The following is a 21430-nucleotide window of genomic DNA, read 5'->3' on the forward strand; positions in this document are numbered from 1 at the left end:
AGATGGGCCCCAAACCTCCTGGCCATTTGGAAAAGTGTTGCAGCCCTGTCTAAGGAACGCAGCCATGAGGCAGGTGAAAGCACCCTGAAAGTCCTTCCTCTGCCTTTTAATTAACTTTTAATTATGATTGCCTGTTTTTAAAGTTTATATACCACTAGCTGATAACCCAGCGTACCCCGTATGTATTTAGCCCAATCTTGTATTAGAGGAAGCCCCCTTGCAGAATACTGCGAAGCTGTTACCATGGCAACTCCATTGTGCTGTACAGTAGAAGCCATCTTAAGGCACAACTGGCTGTATCTTAACAGAACTTGAATCCAAAATGCACAGTATCACTGTCAAAAGTACTGTGACTTGACACTATAGAGATAATTCATTCCTTTTCATTTCAGTGGCCCAAGCGTTCTGGAGTTATGTTAGAACACACAAACACATGGACAGACACACACTGAGAGGTGTTAGGGGTGTCTTACTCCCACATTATTTGTTTCCAGACAGTAAATCATCTGTGTACCAAGTTTGGTTGAAATTGCTCAAGGCGTGCCAGAGTTATGCTGGAACATATATACACACAGAGAGGTTGTGTGTGTGTGTGTGTGTGTGTGTGTGTGTGTGTGTGTGTGTGTGTGTGTGTGTGTGTTCTAAAGTTTTATTTGTACACTACTCCTCTGTGAGAAAGATGGATGATTTCAAAATTTGATCTATAAATATTAGAATTTCCAAATCTATGCAAGAGTCCATTGCCCATGCACTCCTTTTTGTGCACATTTACAAGGTTTAAAATGAGGTGGCCTGCAGGGCACCACACAGACACACCAAGTCCATAGTCTAGGCATGTGAGTACATGATCTAGTCTAGTGTCACTGAATAAATATCCCGTAATAAAACAAAACTAGTGGTCTTTCATTCCTTATTTCTTAAGTGAGGCCACTGAAGATATTGCATCCACTGGAAGATCAGACCGTCAGGCTCGGCAAAGAGATCTCTTTGAAGTGTGAGATTTCTGAGAATGTAGAAGGAAAGTGGTACAAAAATGGCACGCTGCTTCCGCCCAGTGATCGCATCAAATTATATCACAAAGGAAGGTAAGCTTGTAATTTAGACCAGGAAAAATAATGATAGTAAGAGCAATGGACTTTCTCAAAGATATTTGTGAAATTGAACCAGGGTTTCAGAAAAAACTCATTTTGGTCTAACGATTATTCTTCCAAATCATTCAATTTATACTTCAGATAAAGTTGGCAATAATCTACTTGTGTGCAAAAATCTGTGTTCCGGTAACAAAATGTTCTTGAATGACCATGATATTCTGGCTTTCACCTGCTATGTGCCAACCTGGTCATTCTCGGAAGAGTCCCTTGTTTTCTGGATGGATGTTCTTCACATCTGGGGAACTGTGTTGGGCTGAAGTATACCTGGAACCATTTCAGAATAATCAGTACCAGAACATGTTGAACAATCTCCAAAACAGCTGAGAGAAAATCAGAAGATTCTATTCTGTATACAGGACTACCTGTATACATTTTTTTTTTAAAGGAGGTATTACAAAAATCTGCATAGAAACTTTATTTGAAAATTGAATCTTGTGTTCAAGAAGGAACTATATAATATTTTTCAGTAAAAGGATGGTGGTGAAGAGTTTAATAACATTGTCCTAGATATATTTAATTAGAAATAAAGTTCAGTGAGTTTAATAGTACAAATTCCCATGTAAATTGGCCCTTTTATCTATTTATCATTATTACTGCAGCTTTCATAAAATAAATGCACTGGAGCTAAAGATGGGAAAGAAATTCATTTAGTTCATATTTTAATTGAGTGTTGGACCAATACATGAATTAACTTCCTTACAGTTATCCAGATTTTGAGATTAGCTCAACCATAATTTAAAACTATTTTAATCACCATCTTCTTCATTAAAAACAATCCTAAGGTAAGAAAGTACTGTATAAAAGTGCATATATTCATAAAACAACATACAAAAGTGCCTGTAACTCTCCTGCCTTGTGTTTACTTGGAAGAACCACCTGTTGGTATTGTACATTTATTCATCTATTCTTATGTATATAAAGAAGTTAATGAATCCAGCTGAATCAGTTATTTGTGTGTGTGCTTTCTGGACTTGAATTTATGCAACAAACTCTGGCAGATTATAACTGTGAAAACATTCCTAAGTCACAGCTAAATGTCTATGGAGATTCTCAGTTATCCAGGTCATGGTTGTTACAAAAGTGCTTTTTCAAGAGGCAACTCTTGAAAATTTAGCTTCTCATCCAAGAAGTCTTCAAAGAAAAAACAGAAAATCCAGTTGCTTCTTGAAAAAGCACATTTGGTTCATAGGTCACATCTTTCAGTTCCCTTGTAACTTTGAACAGTCACTAAATGAACTGTTGTAAGTCGAGAACTAGCAGTATACATTTCAAGCTCTTTTTCCCCCCAATGTGCACAGAAAATAAATGCCTGATATGCTGAATTTACCAAAGTTAAAAAAATGCTTTTGAAAAGCTGACCTTTTCAATTGCCTTACCTTTTCACAACAATAAATCCTATTGCAGGTTCTACACAAAATAATAATAGGCTTGTGTGAAGGTGTAATAGAAGAAAGACAATTGTGTAAATGCTAGTGCAACACAGTCGCCTCCATTATTATGTTCTGGATTAACAACCAAGCTCAGATGATCTTTCCAGTTTAGCTGTGCTTTTGCACTTACCTTCACCGAGTTTCTCCAGGGTGGGGCCCTCTGCCCCATGTAGTTATCTGGCCATGCAGGAATAAGAATATTTATTTTGGTTTCCTATCTTGACTTTTTTAATAGAATCCATCGGTTAATTATTGCTAACTCACTTGTGGAGGATGACGGTGAATACATGTTTGTTCCAGATGCCTACAATGTCAACATCCCTTGTAAAGTTCATATTATAGGTAACTCCTATGTTTCTCTCTTTTTTGATTGTCATGTATTTATATAATAAGTGGACAGAAGTGATGTCATGTTCCTAAAATGGACTGATTGTCGAATGTTCTTAAAGCCAACTGACCATGGAACTCTCTTGCCGTGTTAGGACTGCAACTACAAAATTTCCAGGCAATAGCCAGAGTTTCAAGCCTGTTTCCTGCATTTCAATCTTATGGAAATATAGAATTCTACATAATTTTCAGTGATTGTGTTGGCCAGTAATATAGTGTTTTAAATATTGTAAGAAATGGCCTATTACCATGATGGCAGAGCCTTCTCTGTGGGCACACATGCCATCGTCAGCTGCTCTTTCAGGTTCCGTCATGAGCATGTGCACTGGCCAGCTGGAATGGAACATGGTGGGGTAGAGTGGAGTGAAGAATGGAGAGTGGAGATGAGGGTGCAGTGGAGTAGAGTGAAATGGAGTGGAATGGATAGAAAATGAATAGGATGGGATGGGATGGGATGGGGTGGGGTGGGGTGGGGTAGGGTAGAGGAGAGGAGAGTGGAGTGGAATGGAATAGAAAATGAATGGAATGGAGTGGAGTGAAGTGGAATGGAGTAGAAAATGAATGGAATGGAATAGAATGGGAGTCCTGATTATAGCACACTAAAGAACTAAAAATATTGATGCTTTTTTATTATTGCTTCTGAACAAATCAGTTTGCTAATAAGTATTATTTAAAAATAATAAGAAATATGTTAAATGTTTTAAAATGTAGAAATTATTTCTCTGCTATCCTCTATATTGTATGAGGTATGTTTTTCCAGAGGTATGTTTGAACCGGAGACTAGGACACAATTATTGTATGTCGAAGCATAAATTAGCTTATTGGCAGTGCTGGAGATAAACACAAAAAGGTGTAGGATTATATGCAAATCAGGGTGTACACATGACTAGAAATAGCAGCGTGATGTGGCTGTAGCACATCATGTATCTAATGATACATGATCTAATGAAGGGGTTAAGTGGCCTAGAGGTGGAGCTCTAGCCTCACAATCAGGAGGTTGTGAGTTCGATCCTAAGTAGAGGCAGATGTAGGGTCTCCTGTTTGAGCAGGGGATTGGACTAGATGACCTGCAAGGTCCCTTTCAACTCTGTTAATCTGTAAATCAATGTTAGGATTAGGGTGTAACTATGAGATAAGAGAGAAGAACTTTAAAAGACAATGGGGATTGAAAGACCAAAAAAGCCGTAATTCATGTACATAGTTTCTTTTTTGAGGGGTTAATGTTACAGGGTTCCTACTTCTCAGCATCTATGTTTGCTCTCTGGTAACATATCCCAGAGACTGTCATCACTGCTTACCTTCTAAATGTTTTTTGGCTGAGTTGACAATTCAGGTTCCCTGGGAAAGTGGTTTTGGACAGAGGGTGACTGCTAAATTTCATGCTATATAGTTGAGCTAGTGCTACGCTTTTCTAGCAAGTTTAGGGACATTTAGTTTGACTCCGAAAACTCTTCTTCAGCATATTACATTAACTTTGGCCTTGTATGCATGAAGATGTTTTTCCAGTCTGAGATGGAAAGGTCTCTTCTATCACACATTCAAATTTTGAGATGTTTTCCTAAACGCCTTGGTTTTGCAGATCCTCCTAAGCTTCACCTTGATGGCCTTGGTGATGATAACACAGTAACAGTTGTCGCAGGAACAAAATTACGTCTTGAGATCCCTGTTTCTGGGGAGCCTCCACCAAAGGTTTTGTGGAGCAGGGGAGATAAGGTAAAATTTCAATTTAAACAAATACATCTTAAACCCAATCTGTTAAATAAGTTGTAATAAAATGTGCAGTGGCATGAAAGGCATGGCAAAGTGGCTAGAATGCAGTACTGCAGGCTAATTCTGCTGACTGCCGGCTGCCAAATTTGGCAGTTTGAACCTCACCAGGCTCAAGGTTGATTCAGCCTTCCATCCTTCCAAGGTGGGTAAAATGAGGACCCAGATTGTTGGGGGCAATATGTTGACTCGGTAAACTGCTTAGAAAGGATTGTAAAGCACTGTGAAGTGATATACAAGTCTAAGTGCTATTGCTAAAGTACTCAGAATCTCTTTAACCAATAAGTACCATATATCTGAACTAAACTCAGGAGGGGTTGTAAGCTGCTGGAGTTGCAATCACCTTTAACAATCTACTGTCAGATAATTAGGTATATTAGCAATCCTTCATAAAATATCGCAGGTATCCAGAAAAGATACAGATTGAAAGGCATAATTGGTATCTTTGGGAGATGATAAATAGGTACTCCTCAAGTTACAACCAATTGGTTAGTTACTTGAAATTAAAATGGACCTCCCAATGGGCACTTATGATCTGGTCCTGAACTTCCAATGGACACACACACCTCCGTAATCATGTGAGTACATGATGGGTACTTGCCAAGCAGCCTGCATTTACAGCCGTTTCCAGTGCGTGGACACATGATCACATGTCACAACATTTTTACTTCAGCAAAACTGCCCCATAGCAAACAATTGATCCGCTTAACGATCATTGCAGAAAGATCATAAAATCAGGTCAGTCCCACAGCGAATCACTTTACAACCATGATGGGCAGCTGCACTAGGATCATTAAGTCAAGGACAACCAGTAAAATTAGGAAAGCGTTAAGAATAGATCAACATTCTTTAAATTCTCTCTGTGAATTTAAGTCAACTACCAAGAATGTCCACAGGCAATAGTCCAAAAAGCCAAGAGGGACACTGTGATAGGGTGATCAAAAATTCACGCTTCGCATCTCTTTTTTTATGTGTGATGCCTTAAAAAATAGAAAAAGCTTCAGCCGCACCATCCTCACTAGCGTGCTGGTTTTTTTTAACCATACCCAGTGGATAAAACTTCCTGCTATCCCTCTTAGTTGTTAGACCATTGTCTGAATGCTTTGAAAACAGTCATGAGAAAATGCAGGTAGTCCTCGGTTAGGAACTGCCTCATTTAGCAAATCTTCACAGTTATAACTGTGGCGCAAAAGTAATCTTGCAACCAAGACTGGCATTTATAATGTTCACAGGCCTGTAAAGCCAAATAATGCTGAAGCCGGATCCCAAGCACAGTGCGGTTTCAATTAGTGACCACTTCATTTAATGACTGAATTGCCAGTTCAGTTGTGGTCACTGGATAAGGGCTGAATATACAACTGAGAAATATTGCTAAACATTAGCATGCAGTATTAGAGCTTAGCAATAGCAATAGCACTTAGACTTATATACCACTTTACAGTGCTTTACAGAGTCTGCCTATTGCCCCCAACAATCTGGCTCCTCATTTTACTCACCTCGGAAGGATGGAAGGCTGAGTCAACCTTGAGCCTGATGAGATTTGACCTGCCAAATTGCATGCAGCTGGCAGTCAGCAGAAGTACCTTGCAGTACTGCACTCTAACCACTGTGCCACCTTAATGCAAGCGTAGGGAGATAAATTTTAAGTATTTTTCCAGAGGGAATTCAATAATATCTGGTTTATTGGGCACAGTGGAATATGTCTTGTAAAATAACCATTTATCAAAAGATCAACTGGGAAGATTGCTGCTCCACCCCCCCCCTTTTCCCTTTATTAGCTCAAGTGATTTTTTTTCTTCACTTTCTCAATAAATAGATATGCTTCCAAATACAGACTAAGTGGCAATCATGTATTTTTAATTGTTCTAAGAAAGCCCTGAAGGCACATGTTAAGTCACAGCTACTCTTTAAACATAAAGATGTTTTGGTGGCATGGTGCTTTGCTTTATGGCACGCCAACGCATCATTTTGATTTAAGCAATTTTAAAAACGGAAAGCATTGTTAAAGTAAGCACAAAGGCTGAAGTATCAAGAATGTGTCCATGGAGTATTTGACAAATTCCTTGCTACATTTGTGCAATTTCCATATAACATATCCTAATTCAATTCTGATTGTCGATCCTCTGGTGATTTCTAATTTCCCCCCCTTTTTAAACTATTTTTCTCCCCCTACCCTATTCCCTTTTGCAAAATGATTGGCAGTGGATTATGGATTCTGCATCCAGAATACGGGCAGAGAATTATCCAGACAGCAGTTGTTTGGTGATTGATTCAGCTGAAAAAGATGACTCGGGTTCTTACAGAATAATGCTGAAAAATGAAGCTGGAGAAGACTCCGCACACATCAATATAAAAGTAGTTGGTAAGTCAATGCTTTTATACTAAAGTAGCACCAATGCTCTTCCTATTTCAGCCTTTTCCAAACTGATGCCCTCCATGAGGGTTGTGTCTGCAAACTATCTAACAAAATGAAATTCAATGTAGAGAAAAGTAAAGTCTTACACTTAGGCAAGGAAAACCAAAAGTACACATACAGATCAGGTGAAACCAGGACAGCAGTAACTGTGAGAGGGATCTTAGAGTCTTAGTGGACAACCAGTTAAATATGAGTCAGCAGTGTGCGGTGGCAGCCAAAAAAGCCAATGCAATCCTAAATTGCATTAACAGAGGGATGCAATCAAGGTCAAGTTAACTAAGTACTAATACCACTCTATAAAGCAATAGCAATAGCAATAGTAGACTTATATACCGCTTCATAGGGCTTTCAGCCCTCTCTAAGCGGTTTACAGAGAGTCAGCATATTGCCCCCAACAATCTGGGTCCTCATTTTACCCACCTCGGAAGGATGGAAGGCTGAGTCAACCCTGAGCCGGTGAGATTTGAACCGCTGAACTGCTGATCTAGCAGTAGCCTGCAGTGCTGCATTTAACCACTGCGCCACCTTGGCTCTTAGTAAAACCACATTTAGAATACTGCATCCAGTTTTGGTCATAAAAGTTGATGTTGAGACTCTAGAAAAAGTGCAGAGAAGAGCAACCAGGATGATTAGGGGACTGGAGGCTAAAACCAGTGGTGGGATTCAGCCAGTCTGCACCTATCCGGGAGAACCAGTTGTTAACTTTCTAAGCAGTTCAGAGAACCTGTTGTTGGAAGAAATCTCCTTTTGTTTTTTCCCCACTTTACAGGACTAATCCTGTAAGGAAGGCATGAAGGAAACATTCTGGTGTTGTTTTTAGCCTAATCTTTATTGCCCTGTTTACAGAAGCCCTCATTGCATTGTAACAGCTAAGGCGAAGCGCCCACAAAGTGAGTGATGTTGAGTTGCCCATGCCCACCCAGTAACATGACCACCGAGTCACATCCACACAGTTGGTCATTAGGGCTGAGAATCGGTTGCTAAATTATTTGAATCCCACCACTGACTAAAACATATGAAGCACAGTTACAGGAACTGGGTATGGCTAGTCTAGTGAAGAGAAGGACCAGGGGACACATGATAGCAGTATTCCAATATTTGAGCAGCAGCCACAGAGAGGAAGGGGTCAAGTTATTTTCCAAGGCATCCGAAGGCCAGACAAGGAATAAGGGAAGGAAATTGATCAAGGAGAGATTCAACCAAGAAATAAGGAGAAATTTTCTGAGAACAATCAACCAATAGAACAGCTTGCCTTCGGAAATTGTGGGAACTTCATCACTGGAGATTGGTGATGATTGGTGATGATGATTCAAGAAGAGATTGGACTGCCATTTGTCAGAAATGGTGTAGGGTCTCCTGCTTGGGCAGGGGGTTGGACAAGGTCTCTTCCAACTCTGTTAATCTGTTAAACTCCTATAATTCCCAACCAGCATGAAAATTGGCCTAATGACTTAGAATTCTGAGTATGTTTTCAGTCATTTTAAAGAGTGTTGCTTTTCAATAGCTCTGAGTTAAAAATAGGATTCAAAATGATTTTTCCCCCCAAATGAATTTCTTACTAATTCAGTAAAGATTTCATCTTGGAAACCCTCAGCAAATTTACCGTAAATTGTGTGGACTTCAACACCCATAATTTCTGGCTGAGGATCCATACATTTTTAAGTTGCTGAGTTGAGAAACACTGATTTAGATTATAACATTTGAAACATTTTGTTAAATGTTATCTATTTAATGAAAACCTAATGTGAAATCCCAAGTAAATATGTCTTCGATCCAATCTATTGAAATCAATGGGATTTAGCTTATTTGTGGTTAATTTAAATTCCATAATGTAAGTGACTTTGGATTTTTTTAAAGTGAGCCTGGATATTTGCTCCAATATAGCTATAAATAATTTGGTCTGAGATGAAGAAAAGTAAAACTCTTTTATTTTCCAGTAAAACTTTTAACAACTTAAAATTTCTAATTGCAACAGATATTCCTGATCCCCCAGAGGCACCCAATGTGATTGAGATAGGAGAAGACTGGTGTATTATGACCTGGGAACCTCCAGCCTATGATGGCGGATCTCCTCTGTTAGGTATGTAGAAACTGGTATTTTAATGATTTTGTAGAATTATTGGGTGGCTCTTTGAAATGGAAGTATACACTATTCATAAGCAGAAGGGTTTCAATTGAGAGTTTTTGCTCAAGGAAATGTGTAAGCTATATTATTATTATTTAGATGTTGGAGGTGACCAAGTGAAATAGGTCTTCTGAAAACTGAGAAGACTAAACCTCTTGTCCTGGTAATGGACCCTGATTAGATCCTGAAATAAGTCCTGTCCATAACACATGTTGGCTCAGTGGCTAAGACACTGAGCTTGTCGATTAGTAAGGCCAGCAGTTCAACGGTTCGAATCCCTAGCACCATGTAATGAAGTGAGCTCCCTTTACTTGTCCAGCTTCTGCCAACCTAGCAGTTCGAAAGCATGTAAAAATGCAAGTAGAAAAATAGGAGCCACCTTTGGTGGGAAAGTAACAGCGTTCTTTGCCTCTTCGCTGTTTAGTCATACTGGTCACATGACCACAGAGACTTCTTTGGACAGTGCTGGCTCTTTGGCTTTGAAATGGAGATGAACACCGCCCCCTAGAGTCAGGAATGACTAGCACATATGTGTAAGGGGAACCTTTACCTTTACCATAACAATTGCATTTTTGGAAATTCTAACCCTAACCCTAACCTCAACTAATAGGTTTTAAATGTATGCATATATTTTATTTAGGATACTATATTGAAAGGAAAAAGAAGCAAAGCTCCAGATGGATGAGATTAAATTTTGATCTTATTAAAGAAACAACTTTTGAGCCCAAAAAGATGATTGAGGGAGTTGCTTATGAGGTGCGTGTGTTCGCAGTCAATGCCATCGGGACTTCCAAGCCAAGCATGCCGTCAAAACCTTTTGTGCCTCTAGGTAAGTAAATCATAACCATGTATTTAATTATGCATTACTTTTATTAAATGGGTTTATTGCAATACGGTACTGTAGCGCCCTGAAAATTAATTAAAAATACAGTAGATATTCATTCACATAAAATCCAGGAAGAAAGATAGTTGATTTAATTCAGTTTCAGAGAAGACTTCAGAATTCTGTAGAAATAAGAAGCAGGAAAACAAATTAATCTTTCTCACTTGAAGTTGCAGTCATGAAGCTTTGTTTTGTTTTGGTCTGGTCTGACCTACTGGAATACCATCAGAAAGAAATCCCATTACCAATAAAGTTGATCAATGTTATACATAATTATTATTGACGATTCAATATTGGCTGCCGCTTCATTATTATTCTTTAAATTAACACATATTTTTCATCAGAAGATATTACAGACCTGTGTAGGATCAAAATGGTATAGGTGTTCTCCTTGGGCAAGGGACTGGACTAGATGACCTACAAGGTCCCTTCCAACTCTGTTAATCTGACTAATCTGCATATGTTCGCTCTTACTCAACCTCAGAACCTTTAAGGTGCATGGACTTCATTTCCCGGAATTGCTGGCTGAGAGCCAATTTGGGGACTTGAAATCAGTGGTGGGTTCCAGATCCCGTTCCAACTGGTACGGTTGGAATGGGCCCGGCGTCGCCCACAGGGATGTGCATGGCACGCGCATGTGTCATACCTGCCTGCGACGCCTCCGCAAGTCTCCGTGAGGCTCCAACTGCTCAGTGGAGAGTTACGCAGGCGCCGTACGTGCCATGAGCGTGCGCAGAAGCGCCAAAGGCTTAAAGGACAGGTAAGGAACTTGGGCGGACAGGTGGACCATCCGGAGCACCGTACGGGAATGGTACCCAGTGCTCCAGGCAGGCTCCGGTACGCCAATACCAGGGTGTACCGCCTGCAACCAGCCACTGCTTGAAGTCCACACATCTTAAAGTCACCATGGTTTAAAAACAGTGATCTAGACTCCTGGATCCTTCTCAATAGCACCCAATTTACCATGTCTAAGGTTAATTGTTGTTCCTGTGCTAACTTTTGTCTAAATCCCTCATCTTTATTTTAATAGTCATCCCCATTCTAAGCCTTATTCCATTCACACTGCCGTTTCATTCCCCTTATCTATGTTTTGATAATTTTAAGATGATATTTCTTTTGAAAAATCAGATTTTTCAATTGTTTATGTTAGGGACTGCAGAAGATGAGCTCAGTGGTTTAAATATCACCTATTCTAATGAAAACAAGAGAAGTGTACAGATAACAAGCTGGTATTATCCTTTGTATTTTCCTAATGCAAAAATTATTTACATTAGTAATGAGACACTGCAAATCTTTCATGTGCTTGCTAATTTTTAAGGTGCTGTAAGATTCTTTGTTAACTAATATAACGAGCATGAAAATTGTTTAGTAACCTACAAGAGTTTATCTATATTTTGTTAAATAAAAATTTTGTTAAGAAAAGCAAAGTCTTACACTTAGGCAAGAAAAACCAAAAGTACACATATAAACTGGGTGAAACCGGGCTTAATAGCAGTAACTGTGAAAGAGATCTTGAAGTCTTAGTGGACAACCAGTTCAATATGAGCCAGAAACATGTGGTGGCAGCCAAAAAAGCCAATGCGATCCTAAATTGCATTAACAGAGGGATGCAATCAAGATAAAGTTAACTAAGTACTAATACCACTCTATAAAGCCTTAGTAAAACCACATTTAGAATACTGCATCCAGTTTTGGTCATAAAAGTTGATGTTGAGACTCTAGAAAAAGTGCAGAGAAGAGCAACCACAATGATTAGGGGACTGGAGGCTAAAACATACGATGAACGGTTGCAGGAACTGGGAATGGCTAGCCTAGTGAAGAGAAGGACTAGGGGAGACATGATGACAGTCTTCCAATATTTAAGGGGCTGCCCTAGTGAGGAGGGGGGTCAAGCTATTTTCCAAGGCATTTGAAGGCCAGACAAGAAATAATGGATGGAAACTGATCAAGGAGAGATTCAACCTAGAAATAAGGAGAGATTCAACCTAGAAATAATTTTCTGACAGTGAAAACGATCAACCAATGGAACAGCTTGCCTTTGGAAGTTGTGGGAGCTTCATCACAGGAGGTTTTCAAGAAGAGATTGGACTGCCATTTGACAGAAATGATGTAGGCTCTCCTGCTTGGGTGGAGGGTTGGACTAGATGATCTACAAGGTCCCTTCCAACTCTGTTAATCTGTTAAATCTGTTAAACTAATGTCAATACTCTCTTTTGTTGCTTTTAGCTGTCACAAGTCCTCCTACCTGTCTGGCAGTTGACTCTGTCACTGATACTACAGTTACCATGAAGTGGCGACCACCAGATCAGATTGGAGCAGCAGGTTTAGATGGTTATATTATAGAGTATTGCTTTGAAGGAAGTAAGTCCCAATCATATTTCATGCAAAAGATAAAATATACCCATTTTTTTCTATTCAACAACAGCTTTGGTCAATGCATGTAAAATATAAAGATTCTCCAAAATAAACTAAAAAGACCCTTTCAAAATTTGTGTTGAATTCACCATAAAAGAAGTTCTTAAGTAACTAGTAAGCTATGTATTGTTCTATACATCTTCTCAACTGTTGAATCAGTGAAAACATCTTTCTGTGGATGATTTGTGCCACTGATTATACTAAAGACAACTATGTTGGATTTTTATGAATGTTAACTAGACTGTACTTCCAAATTGTTCTCAAATGTCTCCCAAACTTTTAGTCTAAGTAGAAAAGATATTGATCTGAAGTAAAAATCAACAATCAGCTAGAAATTTTAAAGAATAGGGCAAAAATGGAATGGAATACAAACATGTTGTATTTGATTATTATTATTACTGCTGCTGCTGCTTCTGTTGCTTCTACTTTTATGGAACAGCTCAATAATAATTCATAAATCTCAGGCTCCATAAATCTGTTAACTTTATGAGGATTGTTAGCATGTACAATTCCTGATTCATAAAAATCTAGCAGATGGTTTGGGAAATTTTCCCAAAGTAGAATATTCAGCAAACTGCAGAAAAATGGAAAACACAGCTGGAACATAGCTAATAGCTTCCAATTTATATTTTACTCTCCTTAACAAATGATTTATCATTTCTTCCTAGCAAGTATTTAAAAGTAAGCAGCTTTGATCTCTATCTTTTGTTTTTTCCTGTCAACATGGATCTGCTGAACAAAGTATTTTAGGCAATTTTAAGCCACTTATTTGGAATGTGTCTGCTTTAGAGCAGAGATGTAAAATATTTTATGCTATAAAAGTAAGAAATCTTGTTTTGCTAATTATTATAGCTAAGCAGAAATGGTTTTTCCAGACCTGGCCTTGAAAAAGAGAAAGTATAATTTAGGTTCATTGGCTAGGCAAAAGATTTCTCTCTTACTGGATTTTAAATTTCTTCCCATATTGCTAGCCATACTTATATGGAACTGATTTTCAAAAATAGAAATTACATCTTTAAAAAGTGAGTAAGTAACATTTTAATAAGCTGCAAGGTGCATCAAGAAACAAAAGAGCTTGAACATATCTCAAATGTAAATTGTATCTGCCATTTTGACATGACCTACCTTGTATAAAATATAATAATGATATATTTTTACAAACAAATGTGGTATACAGCCTATAAATTCTATTTACCTTTGCATATCTAGTTATAAATTATACATGTTACATATATACTATCTGTGTATATCTATGCATGCAAATACACAGACCCAAAAATTATGTTACTCATGTATGTATTGTAATGTTTTAGAACAGAACAATCTAAAGGGTTAAACTTTTTGTTTACTTTGTTATATCTCTTGTTATGCATTGTTTCTTTTGTTTGTCTTTTTTAGTATCTGGATTTCTGTATTCTTCATCTTCTTTCCTGCAGAACTTTTCTTTCCACTAATGTCTCTGTAAAACTTAATCTCTTACTTGGATCTTCAGCAATCTTTTTCTTTAACTGTCAATCTTTCAACTCCATTTCTTCAGTTCTATCTTTTCTTGCTTATACTTATTTATTCTATCAACCAATCTCTCTTTTCTCTGCTTTTCTCTCTTGCTTGCCTGTTCCCCTCGAATGGGGTATTAGTAGAATCACTTTAATCAAAGGCAAATTTTATTTTAAAAAAAACTTTTCAAATATACAAAACCAACCTTAGAAATGATTGTTTAAAAATTAATAGAATATACTCTTTCATTGGAAACAGTACTATATTCTAAATAGACCTATGTAAATAGCTTCAAAGGATCAAACAACAGTATTTACATCACAAGAATGGAGTGAAAAGTTTTTAAGAACTGAAAATAAAAGAGCAGACTTACCACTTTCTCATGTTTTGACACAGATTATCAACAATGGAAAATAGATGAAGTAAAAATAATTTTTCTAAATTTAGAGATAGACATTACTCAGAAGTGTTCTTCAGCTAGTGAAAAACATTATCATGAAGAGATCCCCATATTTGTCTTGCATTTATTTTTCAAATTTATCTATATGATACTTCCTCTAAACCTATCACTCGGTGGAAAAACTGGCACACAATCATCTGATTCGATCCAAACATTATTATATGGTAAAGTATTGCTTTCTTATCTACTACAAGGAATCACTAACAGAAACATGGATTCTGTTGAGATCACTGTACCAATTGTGTGGCTGACAGATTCATTACATGCTTCAGAGCTAATTATCCAGATCCTGCATATGAAGGTTCAAGACACACCTGTCCTCCATACATTCAGTGCAAGATAAAGTTGATGTTGAGACTCTAGAAAAGTGCAGAGAAGAGCAACCAGGATGATTAGGGGACTGGAGGCTAAAACATACGATGAACGGTTGCAGGAACTGGGCATGGCTAGTCTAGTGAAGAGAAGGACTAGGGGAGACATGATGACAGTCTTCCAATATTTAGGGGCTGCCCTAGAGAGGAGGGGGTCAAGCTATTTTCCAAGGCATCTGAAGGCCAGACAATGAATAATAGATGGAAACTGATCAAGGAGAGATTCAATCTAGAAATAAGGAGAAATTTTCTGACAGTGAAAACAATCAACCAATGGAACAGCTTGCCTTCGGAAATTGTGGGAGCTTCATCATGGGAGGTTTTCAAGAAGTGATTGGACTGCCATTTGTCAGAAATGGCATAGGCTCTCATACTTCCTCTAAACCTATCACTCGGTGGAAAAACTGGCACACAATCGTCTGATTCGATCCAAACATTATTATATGGTAAAGTATTGTTTTTTATCTGCTACAAGGAATCACTAACAGAAACGTGGATTCTGTTGAGATCACTATACCAATTCTGTGGCTGACAGATTCATTACATGTTTCAGAGCTAATTATCCAGATCCTGCATATGAAGGTTCAAGGCACACCTGTCCTCCATACATTCAGTGCAAGATACAGGATACAAAAGGCAGGGAGCTACAGAAGCCAGTTGTCCAGCAAGAAGTATTGGCAGATGCTGAGTTTGTAATAACCAATGGATTTCAACGATAGCCATGCCAGTAGTCTTCCCAACCATCTTAAACCTATATATCCCTCCATGTATATCTTTCTTCTTCTTCTTTCAGTTTTTTCTTGCTTATCCTGGAGTATGCTTTAATTTTCTCTTCTTCTTAAATTCTCTTTTTCTGAATGGATGCCTCTTGCCTATCTCTCCTTTTTTCACATTTCACAACTGTCTTGGTTTCTGATTCTGATTCTGTGGATGCTCGGCTGTACCAGTCCCAATGGCACTTCTGCCTATGACTGTAAATCCCCATCTGTGCTTTCCAAATCATTTAGGTTCCTCTGACTCTGGTTCAGAGCAAAATATTAGTGAGGACACAGCCGGGGGCCCGGGGCAGACGGAAGAGAAGACATCCAAACCCTGTGAGTGTTCAGCATCAAGTTTTTTCTTTCCTTCTTTCTCGCCTCTTTTCATTGTACCATTTTCCTTTGCTCAGTGGTTGGAGCTGAAACACTGGGGGGGAAATGCAACCAATGTTTTATCCTAAAGGAGTTGCGGGTGCTCCACATAAATGCATACTTGGTTTTACTGTCTTATCAACTCAATGATCATCACAAGCTCCTCTTTAAGGTGCAGTACTGTGTCTGGGTACTTACTAATATAGAGTACTAACTAACTATGTTATGCTTGTCTGAAAATTGATGTCTCTGAATTAATAATAAAAATGGATCCAAATAAGGTTTACCAACACGGAAGTATGTAAGGCTGACTTTCTGGAGGCAAGCCACTATCCGGAGGGTAATGTATGTAAGATATTTAAATATTCTTATTGAAAAGAGCAACAGAGATAGATGGATAGGCAAGTAGATTCCAATAAAATCAACGTAATTTGGAAAACCTGGGAAATGATCAAGGAGCTGAATTTCTACTTTAATACATCTAACTGGTTTTCAGCTCATACCTTTATAGTATCTCTATTCTTATGGTTGGTCACACAGTCAGCCAGATAGTTAGACTGGATCTGACATCCCTATTGCGTCCTCCGCAAGGCTGCTGTTATTATTTTGAAAGTGGAAAATGAAAAGTAAGAAAGATTGGATAAAATTTGAACGTGGACAGAACCTATCCAGAAATTGGCTGGCAAATACTAAAAAATTGAGTTCCACACATCTAAGGTTGAGAAACCCTGATTTAGAGGTTCGGATCCAGGTACACGTTGGCTCAGTGGCTAAGACGCTGAGCTTATCTATCAGAAAGTTTGGCGGTTCGAATCTCTAGCGCCACGTAACGGAGTGAGCTCCCATTACTTGTCCCAGCTAACCTAGCAGTTCAAAAGCATGTAAAATGCAAGTAGAATAGGGACCACCTTTGGTGGGAAGGTAACAGTGTTCTGTGCACCTTTGGCGTTTAGTCATGCCGGCCACATGACCATGGAGACATCTTCGGACAGCGCTGTCTCTTTGGCTTTGAAACGGAGATGAGCACACACACACCCCAAAGTCGGGAATGACTAGCACATATGTGCAAGGGGAACCTTTATCTTTACCTTCTTATCAATGGCTCATGTACTAAAGCACAAAAGGTCTTTTATAGCATGAGTCTTTTTTCTGCAAGAAGGTATTATTTAAACAGCATTGAATGCTACTTCTTTTTTATTTACCATAAAATGTACTTTTGGTATCAAAATAACTTTTTAAATAACATTGCTTGTTGAGACCTTCAAAAGCGTTTTTGTCTGTATAAGAGATTTATGTTGCCTTTATATTTCTGGTGTCTGTGTCAGTTTACTGTTGTCAGTAAAATTGTCTGTATTTAGATAAAAGCCATGGTTTAGATGATAATAAAAAAAATGATTACAGAGACAAATAAAAATTATGTTGTAATGATAGAATAAGAGATTTACACTTATATTTGCTAAAAAGAAAATAGCAAGTTTCTTCTTTAGATTTTCTTTCTTTTTCTTTCTTTGTTCTAAATGTTAGTTTCTATTAGCTTTTATATTTCATTTAAATTTTTAATAAAGTTATAATAAAATCAGTTTGCATCACGTAAAAATAAGCTATTTATGCAAAGTCCTGATGAATTAATTCAGTTTTCAGGCAGTTTTCTAAACTTAAAACTGCTGATAATAGCAAAAGAACATTTGAAAATTGAGGAATATTTGCTTGCTGGAAATTCCTCAGATATACAGGAGCATTTTCTGCAGGGGTTACATTATCACACAACTTATTTATACTAGGATTAAATTAGATCATTCTGCTTTCTCAGAGTACTCAAAGATTTGCAGGATATTTTGGCATTTCGTTGAAAGAAAATGCTGTCAAAACAGGGGAGGTGGGAGGATTGCTGACCAATCAACAAAGCTTTCTTTGCAACTATAACAAAATATGATGCAGAGTGCAAAATTATTGATATGGAAACCTCTTCTTTTTAAAAAAAAATCAGGAAATCATTAAGATCCAGAATTTGGATAGATTCCATGTGGAAATGCATTTTTCCAATTGACAATTATTATGTTGCTTGCCTATTAACATTTCTCTTAAAAAGACAGTACAATAATATTGATGCCCTGGCCATCAGGATTATAATTCTTATTTCTTGACCATCTGTCTGTCTGTGTGCTTGTCTGTCTCTGTCTATTGATTCTTCTTTAGAGGCTAGTAACGTTCGTTTCTTCTAGTTGCCCCATAATAGGAGTTAATATACCTGACCACAAAAGTGCAAAATTCCATGCTATATCTAGTATATACGTAAAAAGCAATTTTTTTTAAAAAAATGAACCATATTTCATCTGTCTTTCTATGTAATTCTGAAAGTTCTTTCTCTTTTTCTTTGTGTTTTTATTCCACTTTAGCGGAAGAATGGATTGTGGCCAATAAAGATCCAACAGATAAAACAAAATTCACCATCCCTGATCTTCCAACTGGATCAAAAATATTTGTCCGAGTAAAAGCAATAAATGCTGCAGGCCCCAGTGACCCCCGGATGCATCCACAACCTATTTTAGTTAAAGAAGTTATAGGTGAGGCTCATCATTTATTTGTAACTTATATAAGCATTGTTAAAAGTTATTTTTCCTTGCCTAATCTTTCTTTGCCCATTGTTTTGATTTCCAATGGAAAAAAAAATTCTATGCCTAGTGAGGGACCAATGACATGGGTTTTGTAATTTGTTAACTAGCATAGTTAATCTATATTTTAATCTGATTCTCTTTTTTTACAATGATGTTCAGGTTTATTAGCTTTTAACATTCCTAAACTGATAAACTAGGTAAAGACTAGCTCCAGGTAAAAAAAAAGTTTGTTGGTACAAATTGGGGTCTGGCTTATGTCTTTTGTGAGCTCTAAACAACCTTTCTTCTTACAATTTATGCCCCTTCAGACCAGTTGTGGGATTCAATTTTTTTTTACTACTGTTTCTATGGGCGTGGCATGGCTTGGTAGGCATGGTTTGGTGGGTGTGGCAGGGAAAGGATACTTGTAAAATCTCCATTCCCTCCCCACTCCAGGTGAAGTTTACTGCAAAATCCCCATTTCTTCCCAATCAGCTGGGACTCAGGAGGCAGAGAATAGATGGGGGCAGGGCCAGTCAGAGGTGGTATTTGCCAGTTCTCTCTCAAAATTTCTGCTACCGGTTCTCCAGAACTGCTGAATACCACCTCTGCTTCAGACGTCAGACCTCATTTTAATAAATCCTGTCCAATCAACTTTTCTCTTTCAGATTTCTTTGTTATGTTAACTATAAAAGGGGATGTAAGTTAAAGATCTGGGTCTCCTCTTTGAATGAGGAATCCCTTTTGTCTGAAAATTCTGATTAATTGTAATAAAATAATCTTACTCTCTCGATTTGTCTCACTGGAAATTATGCATGCCGAGGCATGAGCCTGAAAAAGCCATATTCGGCCTTCAATTGCCACATTCTGATCTTATGAATTAAGACACAAATTCCTTTCTTTAAATTAAGAACCTCCGAAGATTCGTCTGCCAAGACACTTAAAGCAAACTTATATTCGAAGGGTTGGAGAAGCTGTGAATCTTGTTATTCCTTTCCACGTAAGGAATGCACGAGTGTTTGTGTGTCTATATGCATATGGGTCTACATCTAATACTAAGTGCCGTGTGTGTAACTAATACAATCACACTGATAACATCTACATTTGAAGAAGTTGTAAGAAGTTTCACTATTTGCTAAATGGCAGCAAATGTGTTTTAAAAATCTTTAAAAGAATCCGTGTTCAAAATATGGGTGCAATATTGCAATACATTTACAAAGATATTCAACTGTAATCAGAGTAACTTCAAATGCCTTTAATTCTCACTTGATGTCATAGAATACTTCAACTCTATACATGAAGGGCCCATTTTTAAAGTATACATTAATTCTAATAGTCTCCCAAAGGGTACATTTGACAAGATCATTGATTTATTTTTAGTTTATTTACCAAAATTAGGAATTAGGTGCCCATCTCACTCTCAGAGTGGGTGGTGTACAGTTAAAAGCTTAACAATCAGTGGTGTGTTGCCATTTTTTTTACTAGCAGTTCGGCCATGCTCACATGCGCATGTGATGCTTCTGCGCATGCACAAAAGCATCCAGGCAGGTGGGCAGAGCCTCCCACCGCCACTACTACCAGTTCGCCGAACCGGGACTAACCCACCTCTGATAACAATCATATAAAAATGCAGTATATTAGAAGAAGGAGCCAGGTAGAAACAAAATTATAAATAAGTTAAAAGTTAAATAAAAGTTAAAAATAAGTAGAAACAAAATTGAAATAAGTTAAAAGTTAAAAGGCAGGAGGAAGCTTTAAGGCTTCAATCACTCCCAGGGTTGTGTGCTGCTCTGAGACCCCCATGCAAGATTTGGGACAAACTCTTGTGGGCAGGCTAAAAGAGTGGGGACTCACCTCTCCTCCTGGGAGAGGATATTCCACAGGGCAGAAGAAATAGCAGGGGAGGTCTTCTTCCTGGACCCTCCAGCTGTGCTGGCTCGAAAATTCTGGGTATTGAAGTCCACACAGCTTGCAAGGTTGAGAAATGCTATAACAGTGGCACAAACTGAAGGGAGCCAGTTTAGAAAAGACTGCTAGCTAAACATTATAAACATACAAGAGCCAAGGTGGCGCAGTGGTTAACTGCAGACTTCTTCAGCTGACTGCTAGCTTCAGTTCAGCAGTTCAAATCTCACCGGCTCAAGGTTGAATCAGCCTTCCATCCTTCCGAAGTCAGTAAAATGAGAAGCCAGATTGTTGGGGGCAATATGCTGACTCTGTAAACCACTTAGAGAGGGCTGTAAAAGCACTGTTACATGACATATAAGTCTAATATGCTATTGCTATTGCTATATTCCATCTGCTTAATTCAATCAGCAGCTCACTGGCTTTAATTTGCAGCTCTCTGCTATTCAAACATATTTAAAGAATATCTTTAAAAGGAAATAATAATCAAATATCTCAACGGATACATGTCAGGTTGTTTTTTTCCTTACACAGGGAAGGCCAAGACCAAAAGTATCTTGGAAGAAAAATGGTACCCACGTAGACAAGAACCAAATTAATATCCGCAACAGTGAAAATGATTCCATCATCTTCATCCGAAAAGCAGAGAGGAGCCATTCTGGGAAATATGACATGAAGGTCAAAGTAGATAACCTCGTGGACAAAGCCACAATAGATATTCAAATAGTTGGTATGTATTGAAATTCTACCTGAGTAGAATATGACCTGTTAGCTATAATACTTTGACAACACTTTTGACTTAACATAACAAAAATGGAGGGTATTTTATATAGGGAGCAAGATAAAAATTGTGGAGGGCTGGATTAAGTCCATAGTCTGGAGTCTTTGAAATAAGCTAT

At 38.0% G+C, this 21430-nt stretch overlaps 1 protein-coding gene across 2 annotated transcripts in view; it reads left to right on the top strand.

The window, feature by feature from the left end:
* Positions 1-21430, top strand: part of MYBPC1 (myosin binding protein C1) — a 105175-nt gene that overhangs the window by 66449 nt on the left and 17296 nt on the right. For both annotated transcript variants that reach the window (XM_087723031.1, XM_087723032.1), the window contains 11 exons: positions 923-1085; positions 2817-2923; positions 4548-4681; positions 6938-7097; positions 9127-9231; positions 9917-10105; positions 12386-12520; positions 15910-15996; positions 18429-18596; positions 19538-19626; positions 21066-21261. In XM_087723031.1, coding sequence (XP_087579157.1) covers positions 923-1085; positions 2817-2923; positions 4548-4681; positions 6938-7097; positions 9127-9231; positions 9917-10105; positions 12386-12520; positions 15910-15996; positions 18429-18596; positions 19538-19626; positions 21066-21261 — 1533 coding nt within the window. The remainder of the gene's footprint in view (positions 1-922; positions 1086-2816; positions 2924-4547; positions 4682-6937; positions 7098-9126; positions 9232-9916; positions 10106-12385; positions 12521-15909; positions 15997-18428; positions 18597-19537; positions 19627-21065; positions 21262-21430) is intronic.

This window comes from Thamnophis sirtalis, unplaced genomic scaffold, assembly GCF_051295495.1.
Source record: "Thamnophis sirtalis isolate CommonGarterSnake01/CBP01778 unplaced genomic scaffold, rThaSir2_p1.2 scaffold_9, whole genome shotgun sequence".
Taxonomy (NCBI): Eukaryota; Metazoa; Chordata; class Lepidosauria; order Squamata; family Natricidae; genus Thamnophis; species Thamnophis sirtalis.